Source organism: Eumetopias jubatus, unplaced genomic scaffold (assembly GCF_037043125.1).
Source record: "Eumetopias jubatus isolate StellerSeaLion01/CBP00866 unplaced genomic scaffold, mEumJub1_p1.0 scaffold_6, whole genome shotgun sequence".
Lineage (NCBI taxonomy): Eukaryota > Metazoa > Chordata > Mammalia > Carnivora > Otariidae > Eumetopias > Eumetopias jubatus.
Window position 1 is genome coordinate 146,633,480 of NW_028274812.1, and position 25,052 is coordinate 146,658,531.

The 25,052-nt window shown below is 42.8% G+C and overlaps 1 protein-coding gene across 3 annotated transcripts; it reads right to left on the bottom strand.

Moving 5' to 3' along the window:
- Positions 1–346: 346 nt before the first annotated feature.
- On the bottom strand, positions 347–25,052 carry ZNF184 (zinc finger protein 184). Of its 3 annotated transcripts, none has more exons than XM_028091773.1 (6): positions 24,907–25,052; positions 24,249–24,376; positions 14,138–14,205; positions 6,224–6,350; positions 5,815–5,910; positions 347–2,765 (listed from the first exon to the last, which is right to left on the bottom strand). In XM_028091773.1, the coding sequence occupies exons 2-6, from the start codon at positions 24,253–24,255 to the stop codon at positions 808–810; spliced, it is 2,256 nt and encodes a 751-aa protein (XP_027947574.1). In that variant the 5' UTR covers positions 24,256–24,376; positions 24,907–25,052; the 3' UTR covers positions 347–807. The 3 variants fall into 3 exon arrangements, with proteins under 3 accessions (XP_027947574.1, XP_087880296.1, XP_027947575.1); XM_088024170.1 differs by lacking the exon at positions 24,907–25,052 and adding an exon at positions 24,663–24,828; XM_028091774.2 differs by lacking the exons at positions 24,249–24,376; positions 24,907–25,052 and adding an exon at positions 13,860–13,935 and having other exon boundaries at positions 347–2,794; positions 14,138–14,207.

The window sequence follows — 25,052 nt, forward strand, 5'->3', positions numbered from 1 at the left end:
CCACTGGAAGCTACTGACTAAAGGAGTGGGTCATCTAATCCAGTTGTTCTTTCTGGGCTGCACATTAGGAGTTTAAAAATAAATACTGAAGCCTGGTCCCCACCCACTAGGCCAGTTAAATTAGTCTCCCGAGGGTGGGGCCTTAGCAGCAAATTTTATAAAGTTCCTGAAGTGACTGCACTCTTCAATGAGGGTTAAATAACACTGGTTTCGCTGCAGAGGAGGATCTCTGTAGTTGTGATAAACTCCTAGGATGCTAAAACATACTAAAAGAAATAGGAACAGGAAGGTTTAATCCTTGCCCTGAGGTAAGCCAGTATATACTAATGAATTATTAATTTAAGAATGCTTTTTAATTCTTTTTATTAGGAAGCAGTTACTTAACTTAAATGCATTAGAACAGGAGCATAATAGATCCCCCGTCTAGTTACTGAAGCACAAATGCTTTCTATTAGCAAAACATGCATAAATATACACACTGTAGATGCAACACAGCAAAATGCTGATGTACAGTAATCCTAATCAAGAATATATCGTGAACATACAAAACTGGAATATAAAACTCCAAAGTCCTGAAACCCATCTACTCCAGATCCCTCATTCACAGAGCAAACTGAAACTTAAAACAGTTGAATTTTCCAATGTCACCGAGTTGCTTAACAACATCATCATTGGATTCCTTCAGCCCTTTGTGTCCCTTCCATGCCATAGTGGATGGTGAAAAGTAAAAATATTTTGAGCAGTTCGCTTACTTCACTCTGATTCCTCGGTACTTAACCAAAGGACAACGCGGACTTCCCGGAAGAGTCATATGCCCGGGTGCAGTCTCTGATGTTTGTTGAGCGCAGAACGGTACCTGAAGGCCTTCCCACAGTCGTTACACCCGAAGGGTCTCTCCCCTGAGTGAATCCTCTGGTGCTGGATGAGGTACGTGCTCTGGCTGAAAGTCTTCCTGCATTCGTGACAGTTGTAAGGTCTCTCCCCCGTGTGCGTGTTCTGATGTTCCGTCAGGTGGGTGCTCCGGCTGAAGGCCTTGTCACACTCGGTGCACTTGTACGGCTTCTCTCCGCTGTGGATGCGCTGGTGCTGAGTCAGGTGAGAGTTCTGGCTGAAAGCCTTCTCACATCTGTTACACTGGTAGGGTTTCTCTTCGGTGTGAGTCTTCTGATGCTGAGCAAGAGAGGAACAGTGCCGAAAGGCTTTGCCGCACTCGGCACACTCGTAAGGCTTTGCGCCTGTGTGAATTCTCTTATGCTGTGTGAGGTGGATGTTCTGGTTGAAGGCTCTCCCACATTCGTTACACTTGTATGGTCTCTCCCCAGTGTGTATTTTCCTGTGCTGAATGAGGGATGAGCCGTAACTGAAGGTTTTCCCGCACTCGTGACACTGGTAGGGCTTCTCGCCGGTATGGATCCTCTCGTGTTTGGCCAGAGATGAACTCCGAATAAAGGCTTTTCCACACTCCTTACACTCGTACGCTTTCTCCTGGGTGTGCGTCTTCTGATGCTGATTGAGGTTGGAGAGGTAACTGAAAGCCTTCCCGCACTCGGTGCACTCGAAAGGCTTCTCTCTGGTGTGGATTCTCCGGTGCTGAGTCAGGGAGGAACAGTAACTGAAGGCCTTGCCACACTCGGTGCATTTGTACGGTTTCTCTCCGGTGTGGATTTTCAGGTGCTGAGCGAGGGATGACCAGTAACTGAAGGATTTCCCGCACTCGGCACAGTCGTACGGTTTCTCCCCCGTGTGTGTCTTCTGATGCTGAGTGAGGTTCGAGTGCTGACTGAAGGCTTTCCCACACTCATTGCACTCATACGGCTTCTCCCCAGTGTGGATCATGTGATGGCGGATAAACGTCGAGGGCCCGTTGAAGGCCTTCCCACATTCATTACATTTATAGGTTTTCTCGCCGGTATGAATTTTTTGATGCTGAGTGAGGTGTGTGCTCCTGGTAAAGGTTTTATCACATTCATCACATTTAAAAGGTTTTTCTCCTGTATGAATTTTCTGATGTTCCATAAAGTGGCCTCTCTGGCTAAAGGCTTTTCCGCACTCATTGCAAGTATATGGTTTCTCGCCAGTATGAATTCTCTGATGCTGAACAAGATGGGTCCTCTGACTAAAGGCTTTCCCACATTCATCACATTTATAGGGTTTTTCTCCAGTGTGAATTCTTTGATGTTGAGTAAGAGATGGACCCTCAATGAAGCCTTTTCCACACTGATCGCATTTATACGGTTTATCTCCAGTATGAATTCTTTGATGGTTTATAAGGTTTTCACTCCGGCTGAAGGCTTTTTCACATTCATTACATTTGTAGGGCTTTTCTCCAGTATGTGTTCTCTGATGGCGAATGAGAGCTGAACAATAACTAAAAGCTTTCCCACATTCGTTGCACTTACAAGATTTCTCTTTTTTAACTGGGTTTGTATTCTGTTTGGCGCTTGTTTTAGTAGAGGTCTCTTCTGGAGATTTTTCTTGTGTTACAAGGTTGGAACTCACACTGATGCGTTTTTCAGAGTCCTTAGTTACAGGGCCTCTCTCCCAGGTGGGTACTGTCTTTTCAGTGATTTTTATTTCTCTTGCCCGTGTCTGGTGGTTTGCCTGATGCTTCGCCACACTGCTTCCACACCCCCAGCTTTCTAAAGAGTTAGAACTACAAGGATCATCCCTTTTGTGTCTTTCCACTACTGCCTCTTGACTTGGCTGCTCCCCAGAGATGTTCAGCACTCGGACTGAACTGCTATTTTCTGGTCTTGTCTCGCAGTCTGAAAGATAAAGAGAATGTCTCTGTTCTCTAAATAGAAGGGAACAAATAATTGCTGTTGTGGGAAGGACCTAATGAAGCTAAAAAGAAAGCCCTTAGGAAATCTTGAGGGTTTTCAAGTGTAGCCAATTATATCTGGGGAGAAAGTTGGAAAGAGCGAAGGATAATGATAAATAAAACACGAAGTGGCAAGAGAATGTCTCACTCAGTTTCGTAGATAATCTTGAAGAACCAGGAACATAATAGTTAAATTAGAAGCTGACCATAGGGATGAGAGATGGCCGAGGAGACACCATCAGACGAAAGCAAGTCTGAACGCGGATTCCTTGCCAACGAGCAGCAAACAAAAATCTGAGAACAAAGATTTCAAGTGAGGACAACTAGGGAAGCCCTGGCTAACCGGGACCACGGTCGTTAGCTGGGCACACTGAGGGAACAGTTACATCTCTGCCAGGAATGGGAAAGGTGCAGGCAGAGGACAGACTTTAAGGGAGGAAGACAGCAAGTTCAACTCCAGGCATTCTGAGAATCAGGAAGAGAACTGAGGGACCAGACTGCAGTGGTGTTTGTGGGGGTGGAAGATGCCAAAAGTAGAACCACCCAGATGTTCAGATAGAGGAGAGGAGGGATCGGCACTAAAAAGGGAGCACAGGGTAGGAGAAACCACGGGAATGTCTGAGAAAAAAAGAGGGCAGGGGAGACCCTGAAAGACAGGGTGACGGGCGGGGTCAAACTTACTGCAGAAAGGCAGCAGAGGGACAGGCAGGCAGGCGCATAACCGGGGGGCGGAGTGTTGCTCAAGCCCAGGGAGGGGGCAGCTACACGCAGCAGGGGAGTCAATGCTGGTAGATTCAGTAAAGAAACAAAGCAGCTTAATTACACATTTCTGTGGTTCTGTTGGTGACAGGAGGGCCACTATCACCACCATCGTCACTGCCAGCGGGCATTGGGAGGCAGAGATGCAGGACAGCCTCCGCCCCCTCCATCCCGGGCACCCTGGCTACGGGTGTGGCGTCTGGAAGCCGAGGCCGAAGCCGAACAGCTGAGCTCCCCCAGCACAGACCCGAAGAGTCGGGGGAATGGCCAGCTGTGCAGTACAAGAAATGGGTGTGTTTCCACTAACGGACTAACACCAAGAAAGACCTATTTGTACAGCACTTGGCCATGAAGAATACCTTCTGGAAGTATTCCACAGTGAGGAACACAGAGATCATGGGGTCTGAGGCTGTTAAAGAGGAAAAGGGTGTCCAGCTCTAAGGGGCAGAAGAAGGCCACAAACGTTATCCACGTTGTCATGTCTTAGATCCGTGGTGGGGCAAAGAATGAAGGACTGGAGAGAGTTCCAGAAGGCCAGACTGAGCAGCACCATTCCTGCTGCAGAAAGGAATTCTCACTTTACTAAAGCAAAGCTGTGGGCCTCGACCACAACACTGCCACACCCCTGTGCGCTGGGACCCGAGAGACACAGCACGGGTCAGGGCTACCGGTCAGGATCCCGCAGGGGCCAGGTCTCCACCGGCCCAGAGGAGACGGCATGAGGAAGGTAAGGAGAGGAACCCAGACAAGGCCCAGGACGAGCAGCCACCTCACTGTGGGTGCTTCTACAACTCCCAACTACCCGCACGTGTCTGTGAAGCTGCACGTTGTTCTTACAGAGATAAAAACAGCCAAATCCGCAGTTGAGAATGAGTCCGCTCTGGATGCTGAAGAGCGCAGGGCTAGGGGTGAGAGGCCAGCTTACCAAGACTACCATCATGTCTCATTCCATAATAAGAAGTCAACCAAGGAATGGGGCCAAATATTTCAAGTGTTTGTCTTCTGCCTACCGACCGGATCCCTGGGATCATCTACGTTATCTACGTAACAGGAGGCGTCTAGTGTTATTTTTACCTAAATAAATCTCTCTTTGGTAATGACTAAAGCATTTTGTGAAAAACCTAGGATTTTTCAGTACACAGTTAAATATTTTAAAATTGCTTTCTATCTGCTCAAGTTGGGATTTTTAAAAACTTTAATTTGTAGTAAAACCTGACAACTTTTTTCCAAAAGTTAAGCATGACTTAATAAAGCTCTTAATTTTTCTAAAAAATCACTTTTCTAAACTGTGTTCTGAGAAACCGTCTTCTAAGAGGAAGATTTTAAAGATGCAGTATGAAAAGGCTTCACGGTTGGGGCGGCGGGGGAGGAAGAATGTTACAGGCTATGCAACACTGTTGGAAATTCATACCACCCAATTACGTATTTAAGAAATCTCTGAGTGGTCTTTCAGTAAGAAACCTGCTAAAATTTTGATGACCCAACAATTCTCAAATTTGACATGGAGTACTTTTTTTTTCCTCCCCATAAAAAGAACCCCTGCTCCACCTCACTGACTTTGGAGATCTATCCCTCACCTAGCGTGACTAAGTCTGTATATTTTTTCAGGGTCAGATCTTTGAAGCGCCTCTCTGTGCACTTTGGGAATTCATGGTCTACAAGAAAGTTATTCACAATTTCAGGGATAGTCTTAGATTAAGTTGTAGAGTCAGAAGCTTAAGAAACAGGTGATAAAAAATGAAGACTGCAGGTATGGAACTGACTTTTGTAGAGTTTGGCTGGGAAAGCGAGGTGACAGACTGGATGGTGGCCAACAGGATGAAGAGTGTTGAGTAAAAGCATCTGGAAATTTAGGGTACTATTTCTGTTTGAAAGTACTAGTCATCAAGCCTGGAGATCCAAAACAAACAAGCGGTAAGGGCTGAAAAGTGAGGTGCGAATTAAGAGACCAGGGTCCCAAAGGAGGTGGGAAAAGATGGAATCCAGAGTCCAGGTCAAGAGGCTGCCTTCAGAAAAAAAGCAGGAAGGATACCGCCTCTGAAAGGAGTATCAAAATAGAATATATGTTGAGACCATTAGTGTTTTGACAAAGCCCCAAGAGTCCAGATGGATTCTCATTTCTCCACGGGAGATGGTAAAGAGAAGCAAATACATCTGTATTTCAGACATAAAACCTCTTATCAGGCTAATGGTTAGAGTTAATGATACTCACCGAGCGGGTATCCATTACTTACCTCCCAAAGAACCTACTGGGATGCCAGGCTCCACGATCCATGGCTCCGTCCCTTGCTCTAACTGGGAAATCACATCAGGTTTGGAAACTTGGAGTCCTGCTCACGGGGGGAAAAAAGGTGCCTGATTACAGTAGGAGGAAAGTCCTACATGAGACAAATCCGAGAGCAGTGAATAGCACATAAAGCCTTGATGTTACAAATTCCCAGACATAGTATAATTTGGGAACCAATGTGGGCTCAGAGAAGTTACTAGTTTGTACTTCTACTTGCTAGGAGAGTAGAAACCTTTTCAAAGCCTTTCAAAATTTAGGAATCTTAGGTTCCTTAACTTCATTAAAGGCAAAAACTCACCTAAGCACAAGAGACCCCTCTTCCTCCACACCCTGAGATACTGAGAAATCATCCTTACCTATGGAGACCAGGTGTGTATAATTTTCCAGTGTCACATCCCTGAACAAATCTCTCTGGACAGGATCTAGCTGTTTCCATTCTTCCTGGGTAAAGTCCACTATCACATCCTTGAAGGTCACGGATTCCTGAAATACCAAACAGATTTGTCCTTAGCCATAGAGCCTTCACCTGAGAGAGGGGTGAGGTTTGCGGTACGGACAGAAGGAAGGCAAGACAGCCATGGGGCTATCTGAGAAATGACCCTGATGTTTCTTCTTTGTGAAATGAATATAAAAACAGTACCTCACGCACAGGGTGTGAGAAATTAGTAAGAAATGTTCAACATGAAATGCTTCATTTAGGGCCTGGCATACAACTGGTGCTAAGTCCGTGTTGGCCCTGTTGTAGTTCATCATCATCTCTGTGTTCTAAGATACACAAAGTATTGATAGCATACCTATACCAATATCAATAAAACGTCTTACCTACCTACAATGTTTAATAACCAAAAATAGTTTTGAAAGAATTCAGGGAGGAGACTTGCCCTACCACATTTTAAAATGTACCAAGAGATAAGGTAAAAGAGAGTGCCTAGTATGGAATAAAACTCAATGAAACAGACCCAGGATTATAAGAACTGAATAGGATTAAGCAGCTGTCAAATTAGTTAAAATAAGATGAATTAGTCACTAAATATTGTCATAACAAATGACTGAGAAAAAAATTTAAATGAGTTTCTTACTTTCATGGCACACATGAAAATTTCTGTTGGAGTAGAATTTTAAAGAAAAAGCAAAAACAGAATAAAAGCGTTCATAAGCTTGAAATACAGAAAGCAAAAAATCCTAAGACAAAAAGACTGACAGCTATAACCACATAAAAATGCAAAACTTCTAAAATAAACCATAAACAAAAGGCAATATTCCGAATTCCCATAAATAGCAAAAGAGATGAACCCACAACAATAACAAAAAAGCCAACAACCCAAACAAGCAATTCACCCATGACAGTGGGTGACAGTGACAGTGTCAAATGAGCCACAAGAGAATGCTCCACGTAAAACATGGAGGGGGCGAGGCCCAGAAGCACATGTGGGTGGCGTGGCAGGGACGGAACCTCGCTCTGTCCACCCAGGGGGCAGTCTGACAGGACAGGAGCCATCAAAACTTATAAATGCACCTATCACCCAGTCCAGTTTTGTTGCTGGGGGGAACTGATTGTCCAGAAGCACCGCCGAGGGCAAAGACATAGCACAAGCACCCTGCAGCCCTCTGGAGGATAAAAGGCAAACTTAAATGTCCATTAGTAGGATCGCAGTTGACGAATGTACGGCGTATCCCTACTAAAGCGCTTTCTGTGGACATTTTAAAATGACGTCTCTTTCTATGCACTGATTAGGAAATATGTGTGATATTAAGAATGGTATATGTGGCGTGATCCTTTTATTTTTATGAAAAGGAAGGTTTATATGTAAATGACAGAGAAAACCCGAAAGACGACATTACCAAGTATCATCGGTGGGAGCTGGAGGCGGTACAGGGGGCGTCCTACTACTTATTTGTTAGTCTGTATTCAAAACTGGGTGAGTTAATTTTGTTTTAAAATTGGTAAGTCAACTCGTGAGATTTGTTTCTAACACAGGAGCAAGTGGACTAGCTCTGCCGGTGTCACGAGCTACCCCACTGAACGATCTGGAACAACGGTTTCCGTATTTGAACAGCAGCGGGACAGAACAGTGACCCTGAGAGAAGGGAGACCATGACATGACCCCAAGCCCCCTCGGCACCCTGCCAGCAGGCTCCCCAGGCTGCAGAGCAGGGAGGCAGGGCCCCTCAAGAACAGCGGTCAGACAGAGCCGAGGACATGAAGGTGACAGCTCGGGACTGCGGATGCAGGGCATCTATGGGGCAGATGCAGGAGAGGAAGTTCATTAATCTGGTGGAAGCACCGCAGCTTCCACGGGCAAGAGGAAGTCACAGAGGACAGAACCCAGTGTGAAGACAGACACGCAGACCATTCCAGCACCTTCCGCAGCAAGGCCAGTGCACCCAGGAGGAAAGTGCAGCCGTGAGTCTGGTCTGTTCGATCCTTACTGATCAATAGGGAGAACTGGATCCACGCTTCCAAGCCTTACGCCGTCAAAACTAAGGCTTACGTCGTCACGCACCAAGAGTGTCCCAGTGCACCTGGAGGGTGATGTCCCCAACTGTCCGCACTGTTTCAAGCACACACGAAGATTTCCTGCAGGACGGTGCCTCGTCGGGGGTCTGCCCCATAGCTGCCCGACAGGAGGTGCCTGCCAGAGGGGTCAGCTCCTTCTAAGAATTCTGGACTCCAGGGCTCAAGCAGGCTTCCCCGGGGAGAGACATTCTCACAGCTAGAAACAAAGGGCCTCCATGCGACCCTCACAGAGGGAAGACTCGGAAGCCTGCACCAGATTTCTCTGGATTCCACTTGCGAGGATCTTTTTTCCTTCTTGATCCTGTTTCATGTCCTTTGTAGTAATCATCTTTAGCCCTAAGTCATGCCACTGCATTGGGTGAGGCATTCTAGCAGATCACTGAGGTACACGGTGGTCATGGGGCCCCTGAGAAATAGTCCCAGAGTGAGGTTGGGCTAGATCGGCCCTAATAAAGCTTATGGTATGAATAAAGGGTAATAAATTCAAAGAAAACAACCTCAAAAGGATCAAGCTGTGGTCAAGATAAAATTAACAAGATTGGATCCACACTCCTACGTGAAATAACCAAAAAATTCCAGACAAAACAAAGGAAACAAGTTTCCAAGACAATGAGTTTCCTACAACAAAGAACAGCAATCCCTAAGAATCAGTAAACCAATGAGGTGAGTCACACAACTGCTCCAGCATATTGCCTTGAGTTTCCAGGCCAGGGTGCAGACAGGGGGCACCCGGAGGCTGCCCAACAGACTCCCCGAACTGAGAGAGAATGCTTAGAGTTCGGGAAAATCAGGGGGACTCGAGGTCACGGGACTGCAGATGAAAGCTGCACAAGGAAAGAAGCAACGAGAACTGCAGAGGTTCCCACTCGAGTACTCAGTGAAGTACCCATCAGTGCGTGGGTGTGATGAGACCACCGAGGCAGGGGAACAATCACCCAGAAGGATTCAAGGGAGCAGTACCGGTGCTCAAAAAGGGCTGGAAATAGAGTTTCTGTTCCCATCAGCCAAACTGGCAAATTTCACATTCATTAGACGCTGGTTCCAATACTCAGGAAGGCGGGGCCCCAACGGTGGGACCAGGCGGCCCTACACTACATACACACTGTTCTGCTTCACCTAATACATCTTAGAAGCCAGATACGAAACAAACACACTGTTTTAAGTAACTTAATCCCAGAATAAGGCTCAACACAAAAGTATGCAGAACCCAATAAAGTAAAATTTACAGCGTCTGCCATTCAATCAAAGATTATCAGGTCTACAGAGAAGCAGGAAAATACAACCTATAATGAGGAAAAAAAATAATCCATTAAAGCCAACCCAGAACTAACACAGATGCTAAAATTAACAGATGAGAACATTAAAAATTATGACTATATTCCACATGTTCAAGAAGTTAATAGAGGGGCTCCTGGGTGGCTCAGTCATTAAGCATCTGCCTTCGGCTCAGTCATGATCCCAGGGTCTTAGGATCGAGCCCCGCATCGGGCTCCCTGCTCAGCAGGAAGCCTGCTTCTCCCTCTCCCACTCCCCCTGCTTGTGTTCCCTCTCTCACTGTGTCTCTCTCTGTCAAATAAATAAAATCTTTAAAAAAAAAAAAAAGTTTAAGAGAGACACGGAAGACATTTTTTAAAAAGACCTTAATGGAATATCTAGAGCTAAAAGTGAGAACGTTTGGAGATGAAAAGCATACTGAATAGTCTTCATGGCACATCAGGCATTGAAGAAGAAAAAAGTAAATTCAAAGACAACAAAACAGAAAATATCAAAAGTAAAACAGACAGAAGACAAGAATTTATAAAAAGAGCTGGCAGGATGCCTGGGTGGCTCAGTTGGTTGAGCGACTGCTTTTGGCTCAGGTCATGATCCCAGAGGTCCCGCATCGGGCTCCCTGCTCAGTGGGGAGTCTGCTTCTCCCTCTGACCCTCCCCCCTCTTGGGCTCACTCTCTCTCTCAAATAAATAAAATCTTTAAAAAAAAAAAAAAAGAGAGAGAGAGAGATGGCACCAGGGACTTCAGGTGGCCCAGTATGTGTGCAACGGGAGTCCCTGAAAACAAAACGAGGGGAGAGCAGCAGAAAAAAACATTTGAAGAAATAATAGCTCATTATTTTCTGAACTTGATGAAGGTTCAGAGGTCTAAGAAACTCAATAAACTGCAAGCATACGAGACACAAATCTACACTGAGGCACATCTTAATCAAGTAACTCAAACCCAGTGTTAGAGAAAATCTTACAAGCAACCAGAGGGAAAAAAAAACACATAAATGTAAAGAAACAAAGATAAAAAACGACAGCAGCTTTTTCGTTGGAAGCAATGCAAACAAGAAGAAAACGGAGCAACAACATTATATACTAAAAAGAAAAACTGTCAAATGAGAATTGAAACACAATGGCAAAATAAAGACTTCCTCGGACATAAAAACTGGAAAGAATTCATGAACAGCAGACTGCACTGTGGAAATCTTAAGGAAGCCCTTCATGCAGAAGAAAAAATGATACCAGATCTACAACCAGTGTTTCTCAACCTTGTTGTTATTGAATGATTTTGGACCAAATCATTCTTTTAAATCATTGTGGGGAGAGCATCGCTGGCATCAACCCACTGGGAGCCAGGAGCCCGTCCCAGGAAGTCCTAACAGCCAAAATGTCTCCTAACACTGCCAAACGTCCCGGGGTCAAATCACCCCTAATTATCACTCATTGATAGACATCATAAAGACGAAAAACACCAGAATAGTAGGTATGTGGATATAATTTTTTTCTTACTATTTACATGATAATTGCTTAAACAAAAATAACAAGCATTGTGGGGTTGACAACATGTGCACAAGGAAAGCCTGTGCCAACAATGGCATTAAACACTGGGAGGAGAGAAGTGGAAGAACATTACTGCAAGGTTCTTCTGTTCACAAAGGGGAGTATCACTTGAAAGTAAGTGGCGATAAATACGTATACCTTAAGCAACATATGACAAAGGCATGGGGCGCCTGGGGGGCTCAGGGAGTTAAGCGTCTGCCTTCAGCTCAGGTCATGATCCCGGGGTCCCAGGATCCCAGGGTCTCCCTCTGCCTCTGCACCCCCCTTGTGCTTGCTCTCTCCAGTGCTCTCTCAAATAAATAAATCTTTAAAAAAGAAAATTAAAAAATAAAATAACAAAGGGTTATGGCTAATAAGCTAATGAAGAAGATAAACTGGAATCCTAAGCAATATTTAGTTTCCAAAAAAAGGTAAGAATGGAGGAAAAAGGGAAGGAAGGCAATATGAACAGAAAAAAAAAAGCTGGATGATAGACTTAATCACACCAACAATCACATTAAATGTAAATATCACATTAAGTAATTGGTCTCAACACCCCAATTAAAAGGCAGATTGCCAGACTGGACTGAAACAAGCGAAACCCAATGAACTACATATTACCTATATGTAAATATGAAGACACAAGTAAATTAAGAGCAAAAGGATGAAAGAAGATACGCCGCTGACACTGTCAGATATCACAGTAGCTTCAAGGCCAACAAGAGAAAGTTCATTTCTCAATGATAAGGAAGGTCACTTGATGAAGAGGACATAACAGTCCCAAATGTTTATGCATCGAGTGGCAGCTTCAAAATACATGAAGGAAAAACTGACAGAGCTGCAAGGAGAACACACAAATCTACATAATGAGAGCCCCAAATTTCAATATCCCTATCACATTTGATAAAGCAAGTAGACAAAATCAATAAGGATATAAAGCATTTGAACAACGCTCAACCGACCTGACCTAACTGACTTCTGCGTATGCGGAATACGGGCCCCTCCCAAAGACGGCACATCCGGATCCTCCAAACTATGAAATTATCGAAAACAAGAGGCACTGCCAATGAGATCATGTTGAGGACTTTTAAGATGGGGAAGTTAGCCCAGATTACCGGGGTGGGCCCAATGTCATCAAGAGTCCTTATAAGAAGGTCACAGAGCAGGAGATGTGAAGAAAGATCTAAGGATGCCACACCGATGGCTCTGAGGATGGGGGACTGCGACACAAGCCAACGAATCCAGGCTGCCTCCAGAAACTGGAGGGTGAGGGGACAGATTCCGCCCACAGCCTTCAGAGGAGTGCAGCCCGGCCAGCTCATTTCGGACTTCTGGCCTTTGTGACTGTAAGACAATAAATGTGTTGTTTTCAGTCGTTAAGCTTCTAAAAGGAAACTAATCCATTCTTAGAATCCTCTAGCCGACAAAAGCAAAACATACATTCTTTTCAAGTGCTCACTGCTCATCTACCAGATCAGGGCAAAAGGAGTGTCAAGTTCAGAAAGAGTCAAGTCATACAAAGTATGTTCTCTGACTGGATGTGTTCACGATCTTGATTGCGGTGGTGATTTCACGGGTGCACGTGTATGTCGAAACGTATTGAGTTACGCACTTTAAATACATGTAGTTTATTATCACGTTATACATCGAGAAAAAATAAAGTGATGCCAGAAGTACTTGAGCTCAAAGTGGAAAGAACTGGGGTAATCTCTTTGATAAGATGATTACATTGTGGGACAGGAAGTAGGGGCAAAAGTCTAAGAAAAAGCCTGATAAGGGAGGGCTTGAGGTAAATTGTACCTGGTGGAACAACGGTCACCGTTTTTGTCTAAATTCTCAGTTACTGGTTTTTCCTAAAACAGTACCCTGTCCCTTTCTTCCTCAAAAACCATTAATGGGGGGGGTGGGAGGGGCGGGGGGCTGGGGGACGGACCTCGGGAGGGTGTGTGCTACGGCGAGCGCTGTGAAGTGGGCTAGACTGATGAATCACGGATCTGTACTTCTGAAGCAAATAATGCAACAGATGTGAAAAAAAAGAAGAAGAAGAAGAAGATAGCAGGAGGGGAAGACTGAAGGGGAGTAAGTCGGAGGGGGAGACGAACCACGAGAGACGATGGACTCTGAGAAACAAACTGAGGGTTCTAGAGGGGAGGGGGTGGGGGATGGGTTAGCCTGGTGACGGGTATTAAAGAGGGCACGTTCTGCGTGGAGCACTGGGTGTTATGCACAAACAATGAATCATGGAACACTACGTCAAGAAACTAATGATGTAATGTATGGTGACTAACATAACATAATAATAAAAAAAAACATTAATGGTTCACAAATGGCCTACAGAAAAAAGCCTTTAACTTTTCATCTAGACATTTGAGGAATGTCATATTCCAACTTATTTATTCATCTGTTTACCATCTGCCAAAATAAACCAGCTCCCCCAATTTTTCTGATTCCTATGTAACATCCGTTAATTGTTGTGAACCTTTGCTCAAAATCTTCTCCGTCAGCTAGAGTCCATGCCGTCCCTCCCACATTACTTGTCTAAATATCCAAATGTCCCCCATCCTGTGAGAGGTAGTGCAAATCCCATACCCCTTGAAACTCTCCTGACCCTTCCAGACCACACATTTTTGCATTCTCAAATTTCCATGGTACTCATTTAGCTTTGTTTATATTTACCTGTTCTGGTTTTTAGCAGTCATTTGGTCTATTCAGGTAAAGGATCCCATTTTGTACTTCCTTTGCCCTGTCACTGCTGGGGCGTGACAAGATACGAAGCAGGAGGTTAAGTGGTGAATGTATTAGTGAAGCTGGAGAGGCAGAGGTTCAAACGTCACTGGGCAGGTGGGAGCCCAAAATGAATTCCCAGGATTGGTTTTTAAATGAACATACCCCACAGCAGAAAATACACAATTCACTCTTAAGGACTAAATGGCATTTCAGGAATTCCAACTTACTTGAAAACTGGCTGATGCGAGCAGAGTATGTTCCCCTTGGAGAAGGGCAGACTCCGAAGAGGACAGATCTGGAGAAGAAGAAGAAACCACAATGAATCGTGTCCAAATTAGCTATTACCAGCAAGCTGTTAAATCCAGATTATCTTTCCACGTGAAAATAGCAAGAACTATGCCATTTCCTTTACTTCTCCGAATCCAAAAACAGAAACAGGGTAACTGCTGACTAGGGCCCTGGTACCCTCATCAGTAGACTCAGGATGTAAAGCGTTATGTCAACGCTCACAGCTCTGTCCCTAGACACATACAGTAGCCTTCAACTCAATCTGTTCCTTATTAAGAAGCAAAAGATTTCTGCTGCTTTCTCTGCTATGAACAACATCTGAATAAATAATACGATTACTTCCCAAAAGTCTTCACAGGCCCTTTAAAACTTTGCTATTAATATAAATTAAATATCACGATGGCACAATTACTTATACTACCTACCCACCAGAATATCTAAAAATTAAACTGACATGGTCGATACTAACTGCTGGCAAGCATACAGAGCAACTGGAACGTTGTGCATTGCTGTGGGGAGTAAATGTATCAATCACGTAGGAAAACTGTTCGGCAGTTATATACTAAAGTAAACAAATGCTTGTTCGGAATTCAGCAATTCCACTCCTGTGGCAGGACTCATGACCACCCAGAGACTTGTACAAGACTGTCTGTAGCAAGTGTATTCATAATATCCCCAAACGGGAAACAACCCAAATGTCTTTTATCAGGTGAATGGATAAATAAACCACAGTATTTTCATACAACAGAATATTATTCAACAATATAAAAGAATGAGGTATTGATATACCTAGTAACATGGACGTACCTCATCATGCGGAGCAAAACAAGCCAAACACAAAAGAATACATAAATGTATAATTCCGCTTACATAAAAAAAGCCAACCAAACTGATCAATGGTAATGGAAGTTAGACCAGTGGATAACTCTGGAGGGATAATAATAACTGAACAGGAGCACGGCAGAAACTTTTGGGGCATCAGAAACATCCTACATTTTGCCGTGGGTGGTGATTCCACTGGTATATAATACATAGAAATCAGTGCACTTAATATATGTAACTTATATGTCAATAAACAAAAACAAACTTTGCTCTTGGAGAGGTCTATTCAGAGTAATGGTTCACAGGAAAGCCCAATTCTCAGAGAGCAGAGGAAGCAATAAAAGGAACTATGTATTATTCTCGACTTAAGATTTGATCAGTAAGGGAAAACTGATTTCTAATAGAAATCTTGAGAAAAAAATGAAGGTGTGATTTTAGAGTTTTTAACAGCAGAAGGGAATGTTGTGCATGAACAGATATGTAACCTAGACTTTAGGAAAACAGAATCAAGACAGATGTCTCAGATAAGATGCTTCTGATTTCAAGTAACAGAAACCAATAGAACCAACAACAGTGAGACCTGCAGAAACCAACTATGTTGGTTATAGTAAATGGCAATAACAAACGCTCAGTAAATATTACAAATATTATGACTCTAAGGGACAGAGGCACATGAAAAGTAATCCTAACTATACAACTGTGAAAAATCCCAAGAAGAAAAAAAGCAAGGACTTAAAACCATTTTGGCTGATTTACATTTATAAAAGATAGAATAGGCAAAGCGCTGAGGAGTGATAACATGGCAAAATAAGAGTCTTCTATCATCTTTCCTGCAAAGAACACAGACCATCACCCATGGATGAGAGTGTCTTTGTGGAAGTCCAAGAGTCCAGCAGGGAAGTTTCAATACATGGTAGAAGCAAAAAAAAAAAAAAAAAAAAGGGCAAGCCAAATAAACAAACAACAACAATAACAACAAAAGAATGAAAAAAAAACAGAAAACCCAGGACTGGATGCACTGAAGATGTAAGAGGCAGTTTCATTTTGTCTGTGTCACACCCCCCACCCCCAAGGTGGTAAAGCTCAGTGTCAAGAGAGACCTTCTTGGCCCATTATTTCTCCCACAGGGGAAAGGGAGTGTGTGAGCACTCAGCTTCCCTAGCTGTGTGGGATGCCACCAAAAAGACCCACTTCCCTCTCATCCAACCAGAATACTGAAGTGTCCTGAGTGCCTGGGGGGCGGGGGGCAGGGAGCAGCTGGGGGAACAGCAGTGAGTGTCCTGGAGGGTAACAAAGGACCGCAGATCCTACGAGCCACTTCGTGGACTCCATCAGGAAGCCTGCCAAAGAGCCACTGGGGATGCTTCAGCTGCAGATTCGCCCAGGCTCTGCATGCCTCACCTGCACACACACACCCCACCCCCTGTGGCTGGCTCCCTGGATACATCCCTGATTGGCGGTGAGAGCAAGACTTCAGAGACAGCTAGTGAGCCCACACAGGCCAGCCTGACTCTGCGGGACTGGGGGAAAAGCACTAAAGCATGAGTATTCAGTACCAAAGGAGAGTAAATGTGAGTCTGTCAGCACCCGGCCTAGCTTTGCAGGACTGAGAGAAGGCATACAATTTTAGGAAATCCTCCCCACAAGGCAACAAGAAGAGTGGGGCAGACATATCCACAGAAGATCTGAGAACACCTCAGAGTCCCTAACGGGGCTGACAGAAGGTATTTTCTCCCAAAGCCAGGAAGTATAGACAGGAGGAGGTGACTGCCTCTTCAAATGCAAAGATGTAACACCAGACTTCAAGAAACATGAAAAATCAAGAAAACATGACACCACCAAAGGAATACAATAATTTTCCTTTAGCCCTAAAGACAGGGAGATTTATGACTTACACGATAAAAAAAAATTCAAAATAGTTGTTTTAAAGATGCTCAGTGAGCTATAACAGAGAAAAACATTTAAATGAAATTAGGGAAATATACAAAATTCGAAGTTTAACAGATAAAATCATAAACAATAAAGCAAAACAAGACAAATTCTAGACCCAAAGAACATAATGAAAGGAAAACTGCCAATGGAAGACACCTATTGCCAACTGGACCACGCAGAGGAAAGAACCTGGGAGGCAGAAGACAGGTTATTTGAAACTATCCAGTCAGAGGAGAATACAGGAGAAAAAGAATGAAGAACTCCTATGTAAATAATAGGATACCATTAAAAGAAGCATCCACACATTACTGGAGTCCCAGAAGAATAGAGGGAAAAAGAGACAGAAAGGTTATCTAAACAAATAATAGCTAAGAATTTCCCAAATCTTGGCAGAAACCAGGACCTCCAAGTTCATGAAGCTCACAGGTCTCCAAATAATTTCCAGTGAAAAATATCTTCTCTAAAACACATTATGATAGGGACGTCTGGGTGGCACAGTCAGCTAAGCAGCTCAGGTCATGATCCCGGGGTCCTGGGATCAAGTCCCTCATCGGGGAGCCTGCTTCTCCCTCTGCCTGAAGCTCCCCCTGCTTGTGTTCCCTCTGACAAATAAATCTTAAAAAAAAATAAAATAAAACACATTATGATGAAACTGTCTACAATCAAAGACAAAATTATAAAAGCACGAAGAGGAAAAGAAAAATTCCTCCCATTTAAGGGGAAGCCCTGTCAGGCTATTGGCAGACCGCTCAGCAAAAGACTGTAGCCAGGACAGAATGGGATAACGTATTCAACATGCTGAAAGAAAAAAACCTGCAAACCAAGAATACTTTACCCAGCAAAGCTGTGCTTCAGAAATGGGAGAGAAAGACATTCCTATACAACAAAAGCTGAAGGAGTTCACTAGACTTGCTTCACAAGAAATGCTGGAAGACATCTTTCAAGTTGAAATGAGAGGATGCTGATTAATAACATGAAAACATGAAATTACAAAACACATTGGTAAAAATAAGTGTACAGTCAAATTCAAAACACTCTAATATTGTAATACGGTTGTGTGTTCAACATTAATTCTTTTTTTTTAATTTTATTTATTTATTTGAGAGAGAGAGAATGAGAGACAGAGAGCATGAGAGGGAAGAGGGTCAGAGGGAGAAGCAGACCCCCCACTGAGCAGGGAGCCTGATGTGGGACTCGATCCCGGGACTCCAGGATCATGACCTGAGCTGAAGGCAGTCGCTTAACCAACTGAGCCACCCAGGCGCCCCATCAACATTAATTCTTATGTAAGGGTTAAAGGACAAGAATGTTAGAAATAACTATAGCTACAATAATTTATTAATAGATACAAAATATAAAAAGAGATAAATTGTGACATCAAAGACATAAAATGGGAGGAGCAGTAAAAAAAGGTGGAGTTTTTGTATGTAGTTGAAGTTAAGTTCGTTATCAGCTTGAAAAATGTTTTATCTATGTCTTATGTAAGCCCCAGGATAACCACATAGCAAAACCTACAGGAGACACAGAAAAGATAAAGAAAAGGAAATCAAAGCATACCTCTCTGAAAAATGGTCAATTCACAAAGGAAGACAGCAAAAGAGGAAGAAAGGAACCCGGGAAGTATAAAACAGCCGGAAAATAACTATTAAGGCATCAGTAGGTCCTTACTTACTAATAAACATAAACGGACTAAATTCTCCAATCAAAAGGAAGAGAGTAACTGAATGGATAAAGAAAATACCCAACTATATGCTGCCTTAGAATAGACTCACTCAGTTTTAAGGGCACACTAGGCTCAAAGTAAACAGATGGAAAAAGATATTGCATCCAAATGGAAAGCAAAAGAGAGTAGAGGTAGTTATACATATATCAGATAAAAAAGACTTAAGAGTCACAAACCGTAGAGACAAAAAGGGCCACTATATAATGATAAAGGAATCAATTCATTCAGAGAATATAATAATTATAAATACATATGTACCTAACTTCAAAGCTCCTGAATCTGTTAAGCAAATACTAACAGATCTCAAGGGAGAAACAGACAACAATGCATAGTAGTAGAAGACTTCAGTACCCCACTTTCAGCGATGAACAGATCATCCAGACAGAAAATTAACAAGGAAACTGGACTTGAACCTACTTTAGACCAAATGGACCTAAAAGACATATACAGAACATTCTATCCAGCACCACCAGAATACACATTCTTCTTAAGGACACAGGAGCATTCTCCAGGATAGGTCTTAACTTTGCTAAATTAAGAAGACCAAAATCATACCCACAGTCTATCCCAACAAAAATAGTATGAAACCAGAGATCAAAAACTGGAAAATTCACAAACATGTAGACACTAAATAACACACTCCTGAACCACCAAAAGGGTCAAAGAAGAAATCAAAAGGGAAATCAAAAGATATCTTGAAACAAATGAAAATGGAAACGAAATATCAAAACCTACGGGATGTAGCAAAAGCAGCTCTGAGAGGGAATTCTGTAGTGCTAAATGTCTACAGTAAGAAAAAAGATCTCAAACACACAACCTGTATTACACCTCAAGGAACGAGAAGAATAAACTAAGCCCCAAGTTAGCAGAAAAAAGGAAATAACAAAGATCAGAGCAGACGTAAATGAAATAAAGACCAGAAAAATAACAAAAAAGATCAATGAAACTAGGAGTTGGCTTTTTGAAAAGGCAGACAAAATTGAAAAACTTTTAGCTAAACTAAGAAAAAAAGAGAAAAAGCTTAAATAAAATCAGAAATGAAAGAGGAAACATTACAACTGATAACTGTAGAAATACAAAGGATCAGAAGAAACTACTAGGCCAACAAACCGGGTAACCAACCTATAAAAAATAGATAAATTCTTAGAAACATATGCCCAATAAAATGGAATCATGAATTAACAGAAAATCTGAACAGAACAATAAGGAGTAAGGCGATTGAACCAGTAATCAAAAACCCCCCAACAAAGACAAGCCCAGTATGAAACTGTTATGCCAATACTTCTCAAACTCAGCATAACAGCAGGTATAACAACCCTACAGCTAACATATACTCAATGGTGAAAGGCTGAGATCTCCCTCTGAGATACGGGACAGGGGGAGGGTGCCCACTCTCACCTTTTCCACTTAGCATGATACTGGAAGTCCTAACTGGAGTAATTAGGCAACAAAAAGAAATAAAAGGCATCTACATCAGAAAGGAAGAAGGAAAATTATCTGTTTGCAGATGACATATTATACTGAGAAAATCTTAAAGACTCCATCAAAAACACTGTCAGATCAACAAATTCAGTAAAGTTGCAGGATACAAAATCAACATACAAAAATCAGTGGTGTTTCTATACAAGGAAGTATCTAAAAAAGAAGGAAAACAATCCCATTTAGAACAGCATCAAAAACAAAATACTTAGGAATAATTTAACCAAGCAGGTGAAAGATCTCTACTCTGAAAAGTCTAAGACACTGATGAAAAAAAAATCACAGAAGACACAAATAAATACAAACGTATCCCATGTTCATGGATCAGAAGAATTTTTTTTAAAGATTGTATTTATTTATTTGAGATAGAGCAAGAGAGCATGAGGGGTGGGGGGAGCAGAGGGAGAAGCAGGCTCTCCGCTGAGCACGGAGCCCGATGAGGGGCTCAATCCCAGGACCCTGGGATCATGACCTGAGCCAAAGGCAGACGCTTAACTGACTGAGCCACCCAGGCGCCTCGATCTGAAGACTTTCTATTGTTAAAATGTACATACTACCCAAAGCTATCTATAGACTCAGTGCAATCCCTATCAAAATTCCAATGGTACTTTTCACAGAAATAGAAAAAACAATCTAAAATTCATATGGAACCACAAAAGACCCCCAAAAGGCAAAGCAATCCTGAGAAAGAATAAAGCTGGAGGCATCACACTTTTTTATTTCAAACTATATTACAAAGCTATGGTGATGAAAATAATATGGTCCTAGCATAAAAACAGACACAAATTAATGGAACAGAATTGAGAGCCCAGAAATAAACCCTCTCATATTTGGCCTGTTAATATTTGAAAGAGGAGCCAAGAATACTCAATGGGGAAAGAATGGGGGAAGAACAGTCTCTTCAGAAAATGGTGGTAAGAAAATTAGATAATCACATGCAGAATAAAGAAAATGAACCCCTATTGTATACCGGTCATGAAAATTAACTTGAAATAGATTACAGACTTAAAACCTAAAATCATAAAACTCTTAGAAGAAAACTTAGGAGGAAAGCTCCTTGACGCTGGTGTTGGCAATGATCTTTTCGATATGACATCAAAAGCACAAGCAACACAAGCAAAGAGAAACTACACCAAACTAAAAAAAATTCTGTAAAAAGCAAAGGAAGCCATCAACAAAATGAAAAGGCAACCTATGGAATGGGAGAAAATATTTGCAAGCCATATATTTGATAGAGATTAGTATCAAATATGTTTAAGGAACTCCTACAACTCAACAGCATAAAAACAAATAATCCAATTTAAAAATGGGCAGAGGACCTGAATAAACATTTTTCCAAAGAAGATAGATGAATGGCCAGCAGGTACATAAAAAGGTGCTCCATAGCACTACGTATCAGGTAAATGCAAATCAAAACCACAATGATCACCTCACACCTGTTAGAATGAATACTATCAAAAAGACAAAAGATAAGTATTGGTGAGGATGTGGAGAAAAGGAACCTTTGTGCACTATTAATGGGAATGTAAATTGATATAGCCACTATGGAAATACATATATTGCAAATTCTTTATCCATTCATCTGCTGATGGAAACAATAGGTTGTTTCTGTGTCTTGGCTATTGTGATCAATACTGTGATAAATATAGGGGTGCAGATACTTCTCCAAGGTAGACTTTATATTCTTTGGCTATATACCCAGATGGACCATATGGTAGTTCTATTTTTAAATTTTTTTTTTTTTAGATTTTATTTATTTATTTGACAGAGAGAGAAAACACAAGCAGGGGGAGCAACAGAGGGAGAGGGAGACGGAGAAGCAACCACCCGCCCCCGGGGGCTTTGGTGCAGGGAGCCCGATGTGGGACTCGATCCCAGGACCCTAGGATCATGACCTCAGTGGAAGGCAGACGCTTAACCGACTGAGCCACCCAGGTGCCCCCTATTTTTAATTTCTTGAGGAACCTCTGTACTGTCTTCCAAAGGGGTTATATCAACTTACATGTCTATCAACTGTGGTGATATGTGTACACACAATGGGATACTATTCAGTCATAAAAAAAAAATTTTTAAAAGGGAAGGAAATCCTGCCACTTGCAACAACATGGATGGACCTTGAGGACATTATGCTAAATGAAATAAGACAAAGAAAGACAAATACTGCATGATCTCACTTATATGTGGAATCTAAAAAAGCTAAATACGTAGAGACAGAGTTTCTAGGGGTTGAGGGGTGGGGGAAATGGGAGATGCTGGTCAAAGGGCACAAAGTTCCAGTTATAAGATAAATAAGTTCTGGGGAATCTCATGTACAGCATGGTGACCTTGGTTAACAATACTGTATTATATACTTGAAAGCTTCTGAGTGAGTAAATTTTAAAGGTTTTCGCCGTGCACACACACAGAAGGCAAATGTGTGAGATGAGAGACGTGGTAATTAACCTTACTATGGTATTCACTTCCTAACATATAGGTATATCAAATCATCACACTGGACGACTTAAACTTACACAATGTTAGGAGTCAAGTATATCTCAATATAGCTGGAAAAAATGTTCCTCAGCAACGTTTTGTAGCTTTCAGTGTACAGATCTTCTTACACATGCTAATTATATTCCTGTTTCATATTTTTGATGCTATCGTAAGCAGACTGCTATTTTTATTATATTTTATAATTGTTTACCGATAATATAGTGAAAGACAGTTGATTTTTAAAATTAAACTTTTGGTTTTGAGATAATTTTAGGTACACATGCAGTTGTAAGAAAGAGTTTCTCTGCACTCTTAAAAGAACTGAGAATTAATATAAGGTATGGCTCAAACCTATATAAACAAGTAACGTTAAGACTTCTAATGATATTAAACAAATTCAAAAAAAGAACTGTGTAATAGGTTAAACCAAACTTGAGTGCATACTGATACCTACAGAATGTAAAAACAATGACAATGCAGAGGAAAGTCTATAGTGACACGACACAGGGCTGTCCTAATTCTGACCTGTTCAACGACATGAAGGAAGAAATAGAATGCTTATTAAATATGCCAGGGACATAAAGTTGGAAAGGACAGTTAAAACCCTGAATAAATGAAGACTCATAGTTATTCTGACAAGCTGGAAAACTTGGCCAAAAAACTGAACAATCATATATGTGAAGTCCTGATATCAAGGATAAAAAGCAATTCTCTTAGACAAGGATGGCATAAATCTAGTTCACTATAGTGTATGTAAAAAAGATCTAGAGCTTACAGCATAATATCACTGATTTTCTTCAAAGCAAATATAATCTGATTCTAAACAGCAGAAGTATAATCCAAACTGAAAGAAGTACTTTTAGGTATTAAAAGTCTATAAAACTTATCATAAACATATCTAAATAACTATGTTTAATTTTAGGAAATGCATTTAAGACGCATGCTCTGAGGCAGGACGGTCTTGGGAAAAGAGGTCCAGATATATCATATGAAGATCCATCAAAGGAACTGTGGCTGTTTTGCTTAGAAAAGAATTTATGAGTAGGAGTTATAACAGCTGAATTCACATTCTGAAGGGCAGTAATGTAAGAGAGAGGACAGTCTCTTGCTTTTGGAAACTAAGAAATGAGATCCACCACAGAAGTTACAGGGATAGGCACTTCTGCCTAACATAAGGAACTTAACAACAAAAAAAGGAAACAGCCACCAAGGGAATAGTCTGCACCCAAAATGGAGAGTTTAATGCCACATTTCTCCAGGCATGGGCTTAACAAACGGCCATCTGCCACGGATACTTTAATACTTGTACTGAAGGGACGATTACCAAGATTTTTTTTCTGACTAAAAGATTATCATTCTAATATTTAAGAAATAAGAGTCATGTGAGGACCACAGACATTCTGAATCATCGCTCCTTTTCATTCCCCGATCCCGAAGCCAGGGAGAATTAACTCTAACTGCAAGTCTCTTCATATAAACGACAAGTAAGAATCTCGCACCGTAATGCAAGGCATTTTCTCTAGCCTGAGGATAAGGTTCCCTCCCTCCACCTCTACCAGCTGTCAGGTACTGGATGGTCCAGTCCCGGCTCTTGCCTCCATCATCCCGGTCGTCCCCACTACCTTCCATCTCAGGAGCGCATCCCGTTCCTCTGGAACCTGGAGCCCAGGGTTTCCGAAGCAGCGTCCTTCCAGCTGGGGCCTCGGTCTGGGGCTCAGATGAGCCCTTACGCACGCTTCGGTTGGCGGCCCTAAAAGACACAGCCCGGGTCACCAGCATGCGTCACAATCACACTTCAGAGTTTTGCACAGCGGCTGAGAGATCCCTGGAAAAGAGAAGTGCCCGCCGAGAGCCACTACACAGGCACTCCCGCGGAACAAAAAGAGAGCGGAGCTCGAGTACGCAGGGCCAGCTCCAGATGCAAAAACCCCCTCGGTGCCTACCCTCGAATCTGGCCAGAGGCGCCCCCAGACCCGGCCCGTTACCTCCGTGCACACTGCGGGCTCCCACCCCGGCTCGGACGCAGGAAGACACACCTGTTGCGGGGTGGAAAAGCTGGAAGGTGGGCAAGCAGGGCGGGGCCCGTTCCAGTCCTTCCTCCCAGACCGGAACAAAAGAACAAAGCCCTCCAAGGGATCAGGGCGGAACCGCCCCGCACGGAAGGAGGCGAGGGGCGCCCCCTTCGAGGACTCCCCAGCTCCCTCCCGCAGAGGCCGCTTCCAGCCAAGTGAGAAGGGTGACGTCACGCGGCCGCAAGGCTGGCGGTTGCCATGGCGATACCTGGGCTTCCCTCCCTTTAGGGCGATCCACACACTCGGATCCCGCGTCCGGAAGCGCCGGGACAATCGCCAGACCTAGCGAAGGGAACCGAAGAGGCTGCACTTGCCCAACGCCAACCTCTTTTCACGCCTACTGCCGGCTTCAAC